Raw genomic sequence first — 8,938 nt, forward strand, 5'->3', positions numbered from 1 at the left:
GTGTCCTTGTATTGTTGCCAGGCAGATACAGTCCTCCACATGGCTCACCTCTGACATCAGTGTTTCCTCGCCTCTCTCCTGCCACCACTGTGCCGCCAGTTTCTCCCCAGCGACTCAAGGCAAGACCCCCCCCCCCCCCCCTCCAGATACACTTGACACACTCTCACCATATCGCTCCCACCATTAACCGCTCTTCCCCCCCGCCCCTCCGTTGTATTTTAACTGAGGCTATTTGCGGGCTACTATGACAGCCGCATGTAAACACTCATGACTCTCGCTGGCGTCTCCCAAATCCTGCAGAGTGGGTCCGGGGTCACTGTAACAATAGTGCACTGTGTGTTACAGTTGATCACTTTTATTAAGTGGGATTGTGATGTTCTCAGATGAGCTAATATGTTGCATGTTTTGGTGTGCTGGAAAGGAAGGCGCCACCGGCCTTCACCCCAACAACAACTGGCCTCTGGGTTTGACTTCTCTCCAGCTGAATGGGACATCGAGTTTGAACGAGTGTTTCTATTATTTTGTCTACCCCATTTACGTCAGTGAGGATAGGCTGAGTAACAAACAGCTCTCTGTGTAAATACAGTTCAACTGCAGAGAGCATCCCCCCCCATGAAGGTAGGAGTTATACTGCTGCTGTAAGAGACCGCATTGGCTTGAGCTGTGTTTAATAAACTAACGGAGTGAAAACCTTTAGTTTTTCAGAATAGTCATTGATTATTAATCTGTTTTTTTAAGCTGTGTCCCAATCGGGGTTATTATAGTAAAAACTATATCCTTTAATAAAAACTAAACTGGTAAATAAAATAAAAATGAACGTAAATCAGTTTTAGTTTTTTAGCTGAAATATATCGCACCAAAAAAAGGAAAAAGCGAGAATACGGTCAACTCTCGAGAAAGTCAAGTGAATATTATAACGGATGGCGGATCAGACACTATATAGTATATATGAGGATTAAACATGGGACATGAGAGTCCTCCCCATGTGTTCTGTATGTTGATGTAAACTTTAATATATTCTTATAGAGACATTCTACCTGCCCTAACAAAAACAAAACATGTCTGACCAACTGAAACTAAACTCAGAACTATAAGCACACTAAAGTAAAAATAAAAACTCATTAAAGATTCAAAACTATTAAAACCTCGGTCTGCATACAAGCAGGTTTTGAGTTTATAGTCCTTGTGTATTTTTCTGGATATTATATTTAGGCACCTTAACCTTTCATTAGAATTAAAACAAATGTGTTAACATCATTGATAGGCCTCCAGTGTGAAGAAAAGACTCCAGTTTGTAGACGTTGTTTTCACAATGTATTTTTATTGCACGCTTTTTTGACAACCATCATTTCATAATGCAGGTTTATTTCTTAAAACAACAATAATGCACAAATGCACTCTGTATGTATCTGTATGACATCACTGCTGAGCACCACTGAATACTACCTGGATCAAGTAATAGCTTTCAAAAAAATCCCAAACAATTGCCAGGTGAGTCTGGTGTTATATTTCTATCACTTCATTGCTACAAACTGACACATTCACAGGAACATATTTCAAATTCAGTTTCCTTCCACCTCGTTGTGACGTCTGTTGTGTTGATGCACTTAAACCTGAATGATTGTGGCTCACAGTGGATGTGATTTACATAAGTCAGTATCAATAACTTTATTACGCAGCTGTGTTCAGAGAACCATCACACTTCTCCCTCCAGCTGCTTGATGTCAAAGGTCAATAAAACAGCCATGTCACTGGACTCCCCCGAGGCGGCGGCCAGTTTCAGAGGTTGGAGACCGTTTCCACTGAAGACCTCGCCCTCCCAGACTCTGCTCTTATTCAGTTTCAGATCAGTCTGCGTCTCTCCCATCATGCTCACCCTCTGGGCCCCGGGGACCCTCACCCTGAAGCGGACCCACGCCAGGGGCTCCAGCAGGCCCACGCGAGGCTCAAAGAGCACGCAACCTTTCCTCCAGGCGGAGTAGACGCCGGGGAACGGAGGCCCCGGCTGATCGCAGCTGTTTCTCAGAACAAAGTCACACATGGGGCTGAAATCTCCGCCAGGGGTGATTTTGGCGTACAGGCCCAGCCGATACACCCCGGCGTCGGGCAGGCTGACGCTCACCGTCACCTTGCTGTCCGTGTACGTGCAGAAGAGCTGCCGTGACAGCGGGACGGCTGCCGGTTTGTTCTCCTCTCTGCTGAGCACAGTGTGAAGCTCGAGGTCCCGCTGGTTGTGGAAGGTGACGTTACACTTGCCCTGCTGGGTGCTCACCAGCGCTGTCGTGTGGCTGAATTTGGACAGCCCCGCCTCTAACGTGCGGGTCCCCGGCCCGCACACCGAGCTCAGGTTAGGAGGGTAGAGCTCATCCGGTCCGACCACCTTCCCTTTGCAGTGCAACAGGAAGTTTCCAGCGTTCTGGAACTTGACTTCTGTTTTCTCGTAGTCTCGCACGAACACCGACAGCCGGTAGAAGCCGCGCAGGGGGCACAGGACGTGGCAGGTCAGGACATCCGGTTGGATCTGCGTAGCCAGGCAGCGCTTAGCCACAGCAGCTTCCAGGCCTGGGTGGCCCAGCTCACACAGCACCATCAGAGGCCTGGACGTCTTCAACGCCAACTCGAAGACGCCTTCTACCGCCTCGGCGGCCTTGCTGCCCTGGCTGCTGCCCGCGATGCCCAGAGATCCGGCAACGGGCTGCAGGCCCCAAGACAAGAAGGGGTTCTCTGGGATCTCCTCCATGGCCCTGGGGATCGGACACTCCACCGTGAAGGAGCAGACCCAAATCAGAGACGTGGTGACCGTTAAAGGCCCGGCAAACACCTTGACGTCGTACACGCCGCTCGCGGGCGGCAGCAGCTGCAGCTTCATGCTCCGATGGGAAACCGTCAGGAGGCCGAAGGAGGAGTTGCTGGAGTCTTTCTGCTCTGGAGCTCCACAATGTAGAAGGTCCTGGTGCTGTGTGATGTCATAAGTGAAAGTCGCTGGCCTGGAGAAGCTCAGGGACACGTTTGCCTCGCCATCATCTGAGAAGGAAACCAGAAGTGTTTTTAAGAGCTTTTCTCTTTAGCTGAAAATAGATATTGGTGCGGCATAATAGCTTGAATCCATTTCACAGAAGCAAATACTTAAATAACATGCATATCATTTGATTTCCAGTGCCTAAAATGACGTAAAAACGGGAGGATTGATACATTTGCACCCCGTGAGCTGAGGACGGACCTGTGACGATGTGGAAGTGGTGAGGCTGAATCAGCCGGAGCCCCATGGTGAAGAAGGCTGAGGTCTTGAAGACCCTCCTCTCGAACTCCTCCAGGGGGATGGGCGCGTCCAGGAGCTGCCACTTCTCCTCATCGGGGAAGTGTGACTCTATGAACTCCTCTGGGTCCGTCAGGAAATAGAAATCGTCGAACCTTGGAGGCAACAGATGGCGACGGCAGACTGGTTTGAGACTCAACTCGCTGCTGGTTTTCGTGTGTGTGTGTGACGGTAAGCGAAAGGGCAAACTTTACGGAAACCTTCGCAAACCTTTTGATGAAGCTTTCGTGTTGCACATCTACCCGTCCGGCTCCCCAGCAGGCGTCCAATAGGAACCACTGTCCTCCCAGAAGCACAGAGTTCCACAGGTGGTCGGAGTTCACATTCTTGAGGCTCTGGCCCTGAAGGTACCCGATGCCCTTACTGTGGCCCGGCACTTCTTGGCACTCAATGCCCACCTCTCTGTAAACACAAAGCACACAGAGCGCTCACTGCTGCTTTTATTTATTGCTTCTTGTTTTTTATCCGGTGTGCTTAAGCGCATGTTCAAGGTTATGTTTGTGCTGTCGGTCTTTAATAAAACCACATTATTTATACTATGTCTTCAACTCAGAAGGGAAGGATGCAGCACAATGCCTAGTGGAGGAATCTGAAGAGAATGAGCGCTTAGCGGCTTTAAACTTTGTATTGACTACTGTTGAACTCAACAGAACTCAAACAGAAGAATGTGCTGCAATATGAATCATATTTTGTGACATGTTTTTCACTTTACACAGGAAGCTCTTGTTGCATTTTTATTCTTTCAACATCTCTTGAACATCTCAATGAAGGCATAACGGTTTAGTCCGAGACATAAGATGTGTTTACCTGCACATCTCTGCACAGAGGCTGGAGTAGCCACAGCACACGCCCCGCCCGGCGGCTATCACCTCCTCCGGGGAGCACAGCTTCTCTGAGCGGCCGAGGTACCCGCTCACATCGTACTCTATGAAGACAGCATTCCTTTTATCCCAAAACAACCAGCACTGTGCCTTATGTTCCCCTTCCTGCCGTTTTCCCTGTTTTGTTGCATTACAAACTGGAATTAAAATGGACTTTTATTTGGATTTGATGTAATAGACCGACACAAAATGGGGAGAATTGGTGAGGTAAAATAAAAACACATAAAATCACATAATTAGTAATATATCGTCCTCTCTTGGCAGGTTTGCTGTGGAGCCATATTCTTTAATGATGCTCCGTTGGGTCATGTGACACTTGGATTGCACACAGGTGAACTTTTTAAAACTAATTATGTGACTTCTGAAGGTAATTTATATCACTGGATCTTTATTAGAGGCTTTACAGCAAAGGGGGTGAAAATGGACTGTGCTTGTATAGCTTCTAGTCTTTCCGACCACTCAGCGCTTACACACTACTTGTCATCATTCACGCTGATGGTAGGGGCTGCCCACCGTCAGGACTAGCTAACATTCACTCTCTCTCTCACACACACACACACACACACACACACGGGAGCAATTTTGGGGTTAAGTGTCTTGCCCAAGGACACATCGACATGCGGAGCCGGGGACCGAACCGCCGATCCTTTGACTGAAGGCCGACCCTGCCAACCCTGCTCTCCACTAAGCCGCAGTCGCCCGCAGTCCCACACACCGCTTTTCAGTTTTTTATTTTTTTGAATATTATTTCACTTCAACAACACGACTATTTTGTGCCGGTCCATTACATAAAAGATCAATTTTAATGCAAAACACAGGAAAAACAGCAAACGCCTGTGAAGTATCACAGAACTGTAGCATCTATATGCGAGTAAGCGTAGTTCAGTAGAATACGCACCGATGTTGTGGCACAGCCAGACCCAGATGGCGCGAAGCCTCTCCAGCTCATTTCTGGCTCCTTGTGTGATGCTCTGCACTATCGTCTTCACATCATACACACACTTATCCTTCAGCTGTAACACACACACACACACACACACACACACACACACACACACACACACACACACACACACACACACACACACACACACACACACACACACACACACACACACACACACACACACAAGAGCCTGTCAGATCAAAGGTGCTTCTATCGGTTGATCAGTCCTATAAGTGTTAATCATATAGCTATCCAAAGATGCAGTCTGTATGTCTTCATGTAAACCACCGTCAGTCTTGTTTTTGTTCGTCTTACAGCAGCATCCTGTTTGCCATCTCTCCGTGTCGTTCAGTGTTTTGAACAAAGGTGACTGTGGTCTCTGCTCAAGGATGTGCTGCCTGAGAGCTGACGTGTCTGTTATGGTTTTATTGCAGCAGATGAGTCGACGTCATCATTTCCTCAATGCTTCTCCTGCAGAGCTCAGGACCACAAAGACCCGGATCTGTTCTGGCCTTGTTAGTGCTGCTCTCAGTCCGCTGTGGGTCTGTTTTATCTTATTGAAGGATGGATGAGCTGACCGTGATGTTTGTTGTTCTGAGCAGCTTAACATGTGAAACGTGCACTTATGTTGGTCGCCGTTTAGGTTAAAGCTTCTGTTTTTATCAATAAGACGTGAACGTGTTGGCACTTCCTGTGTTGTGGTGTAGCAGGATGTTCTGTGTGAGTGTGCTCACCTCTGCTCCGGCCCTGATGACGTGAGAGTCGACCCTGTTGAAGACCTCAGAGTTGGTGAACAGGTCCTTTCGACGCCGCCTCTTGCCCGCCGCCGGAGGGGGCGCCCTCTGTCCCAGGTGTGCTTTCGGCTTCAGGTACCCGTGCTCCTCCGCCTCCTTCCTCACGGCGCTCTTCTTCACCACGGTGATGGTCCTGGCCGCGCTCTCGGACGACAGCTGCCTCTTCGCCACGGGGCGCTGATCTTCGCCCTCGACAGTCAGCCTGGAGATCACGGCGCTCTGGGAGGCGTTGGTGCAGACCAGGACCCGGGCAGCTGGCCTGTCCCCCCCAGGAGGAGGCTTTGGACTCTTCTGGGCCTGCTTCTCATTTTGTACCAGAGCTCCTGTAACAGCGACAGGGCTCGCTTCGCTTAAGATCCGATTCTCCTGTTGGTCATGGAGCTTCACCTGAACGCGTCCCTCCTGGGTCACCTCATCTTGCTGAGAAAGGCGTGCAGCACAGGAGAAGGGGAAGGAGAACTTCTGAATTGCAACTTTAGCTGACATTATGCTGGAAGCATGGCCTCCTAACCAAAGAGAAGGTAGATACTATTCAAACAAGACAGAAGCCAGTTTCTTTTTAGCTAATATTCTTAAATATCTGAGCAGAGCTTCAGTGCCTTGTTCAATAGCTTACAATCAAACACATGGCGGCTGTGATAAAGATACATTCTGCACTGAGTGATGCAGGAAGTATATTCTATATAGTACATTCTGTGTAAGACAGTGATGAATTGGCAATTATATCATGTCTATTCATGACCAGAAATGAACGCAAAGGTTGGAATCATTAGTCACTGTCACAGCGAGCGGCGCAAAGAAAGTCAAAGCCCTCACCAGATTAGTGTGACCTTATAACTTCCTGTATGTGATGAACCTGCAGATTGATGGCCGCGTCCTAAAAACGAGCAACATGTGTGTGAACACGCTGGTGAACGTATGTTGACTGAAACTCTTCTGGCAGGTTGGCACAGCGGAGACACTGAGCGTCCTTCAACCCGGATGCCCCGGACCGAAGTCTCTGCCAAGGCTCAAGTGTCGTCCAGCGGGGCCACTCGGTCCTATCGGCCCCGTGGGCACTACGCAGACCCTGACCTCTGACCTTCCTGGAGTGCAACTAAGGCAGAACTCCCGGACGATATCGTGAGGTATCACCACTCGTGTTGGAGTTAATCCAATCACAATGCTAGAATACACTCACAATCTTCTTTTTCTGACGAGCACTTATCCCCCACCCCCCAAAAAACAACATACAGCATTTTAGTATCACTGATCTTCGGTGTTCATGATGACTCTATTCATGTTAGATTTACACATAAAAAGAAAGGCGGGTGAACCCAGTCCAGGTAGGTTTGAGTGCCGCTACATCCCTAAAAGTCGGCGAGTATTTGACTCACCCTGAGAGGATTTCAAATGCCTGCTGGATGTTTGCTGGAGTGTCGGGCAGAGATGTTTCCACTGTGTGTTCTCAGTGGTCCCCGGTTACAGGGAAGGCTTATATACTCCCCCAGTGGCCTGCCAGGACAGGCCCCAGAATAACAGGCCTAAAAATACTACAAAGCAGTTAAGACCAGCCAATAGAGTAAGCCCCAACTGAGGAGCGTGACGTCCATGTGTGTGTGTGTGTGTGAGTGTATTCCTAAGTGTGTGTGTGGCTCACAGATGGGCGCTCTGATGTGCTTTGTGTGTGTTTGTGTGCTCCGTACATGCATTTGCTAATATCCGAGCGCACGAGCGAGTGTGAATGTGTGTGTGTGGCCCGGTGGGAAGGTTGGCACGTGACGGAGGGGTCCGAGCCAAACGAAGGGGTTCATGGAGGGTCCTGGCCAACGACAACGCCCGCGTCAACATCAAACGCACCCTCAGTCACCCCCGTTTCTGTCACGCACGCAGAAATACACAATTTACTTCATCTCAGTAGCATTCTGCAAGGCACCGTCTGAACATGTGATCACTTTTATTAGATTAGACATGTGCAGAGGAGGTCTTAATGGTTGCACACAGCTCAGTATCACAATGTCTCAAAACATTTTATCGGCTTACAACTACAGTTCCAAACACAGACCTCGTTCATTAAGAAGGAAAAACTTGTTAAAACAACAACATTTACACCTGAAGAGACTGCACTTCATGGGGCTACTCTGGAGCAGCCAGTGGTGGAAGAAGTATTCAGATCCTTTACTTCAGTAAAAGTACTCGTAGCACACTGTGCTGCATTCAAAACTTTACTTAAGTAAAAGTATGTATCAGCAAAATGTATTTAAAGTATTTATTCAGCAGTTTAATGTACTTTACTATTATATATGATGTTTCTGGATTCTGGTTTTAAATATTTAGCTTTTTTAGCATCTTTCAGTTTGTCACAACACATCTGGAGAGACGTGGTTTTCACTGGACAGGAAGTGGATGAAGACCTGTCATCAGTTACTAAAGCTGTCAGACAAATGAGTAAAAAGTGCACCGGAAATGATTTGACTGACTTCACGGTAGATTACTGGCCACTCGTCGCATTGTTGTGGAAATTTATCATATGGTTCTTTTAGTTATAACTTGTATCGCTTAAACCTGCATATAACCCGAACCCTCTTCCCACGAAAAGGCTGGGAACCTGGCCTTGGGGGGTGCAGCAGCCGACGGAGGACTGAAGGGAGAGGAGACGAGACGAGATAACGCGCATATGTACTCTGTTTTGTCTATTCATTGTTGTTAGACCTCCGAACCATCCGTGGGGAAAGAGCTCTATCCATTCAGCTGATTTATTATTGAAGTGTCTGTTCATTAAATATGTTTTTATATTTTAAGAGTTTTCTCATCTCGATTATTTCTCACCGGGAGGTTAAAAAGATTATTTTCCACCACACTTTCACAGTAAATGATGTTGTGTTATTACAGTAACATCTTGTGAAAACCTGGAAACACTTTCCAGCGTAAGTAAAGTATTTCCCTCTGAGATGTAGTGGAGTAATGGTATAAATTGGCACAAAATGGAAATACAAGTACCCCAAATGTGTACTTAAGTACT

At 47.8% G+C, this 8,938-nt stretch overlaps 2 protein-coding genes across 9 annotated transcripts in view; one reads left to right on the top strand and one right to left on the bottom strand.

Moving 5' to 3' along the window:
- Positions 1-8,717, top strand: part of dnaaf9 (dynein axonemal assembly factor 9) — a 32,401-nt gene extending 23,684 nt beyond the window's left edge. For 2 of the 8 annotated variants that reach the window (XR_012958969.1, XR_012958973.1), the window contains 4 exons: positions 22-4,221; positions 4,462-6,458; positions 6,881-7,064; positions 8,273-8,717. The gene's annotated coding sequence lies outside the window, so the exon portion shown is untranslated. The remainder of the gene's footprint in view (positions 1-21; positions 4,222-4,461; positions 6,459-6,880; positions 7,065-8,272) is intronic. The other 6 variants (XR_012958970.1, XR_012958971.1, XR_012958974.1 and 3 more) reach the window with 6 other exon arrangements.
- Positions 1,312-6,423, bottom strand: ky (kyphoscoliosis peptidase). The gene is made up of 6 exons (XM_076107431.1): positions 5,878-6,423; positions 5,096-5,210; positions 4,122-4,241; positions 3,527-3,734; positions 3,221-3,411; positions 1,312-3,024 (listed from the first exon to the last, which is right to left on the bottom strand). Exons 1-6 carry the CDS (start codon positions 6,421-6,423, stop codon positions 1,697-1,699), a joined length of 2,508 nt encoding a protein of 835 aa, XP_075963546.1. The 3' UTR covers positions 1,312-1,696.
- Positions 8,718-8,938: the final 221 nt, after the last annotated feature.

Source organism: Anarhichas minor, unplaced genomic scaffold, assembly GCF_050575085.1.
Source record: "Anarhichas minor isolate MPS153535 unplaced genomic scaffold, ASM5057508v1 ptg000038l, whole genome shotgun sequence".
Taxonomy (NCBI): Eukaryota; Metazoa; Chordata; class Actinopteri; order Perciformes; family Anarhichadidae; genus Anarhichas; species Anarhichas minor.

Coding starts and splice junctions, on each gene's coding strand:
- ky (XM_076107431.1), bottom strand. CDS start 6,423: ATGTCAGCTAAAGTTGCAATTCAGAAGTTCTCCTTCCCCTTCTCCTGT. Junction 4,242..5,095: donor CTGGCTGTGCCACAACATCG/GTGCGTATTCTA, acceptor CTGTCTTCATAG/AGTACGATGTGAGCGGGTAC. Junction 3,025..3,220: donor CCACTTCCACATCGTCACAG/GTCCGTCCTCAG, acceptor TTTCCTTCTCAG/ATGATGGCGAGGCAAACGTG.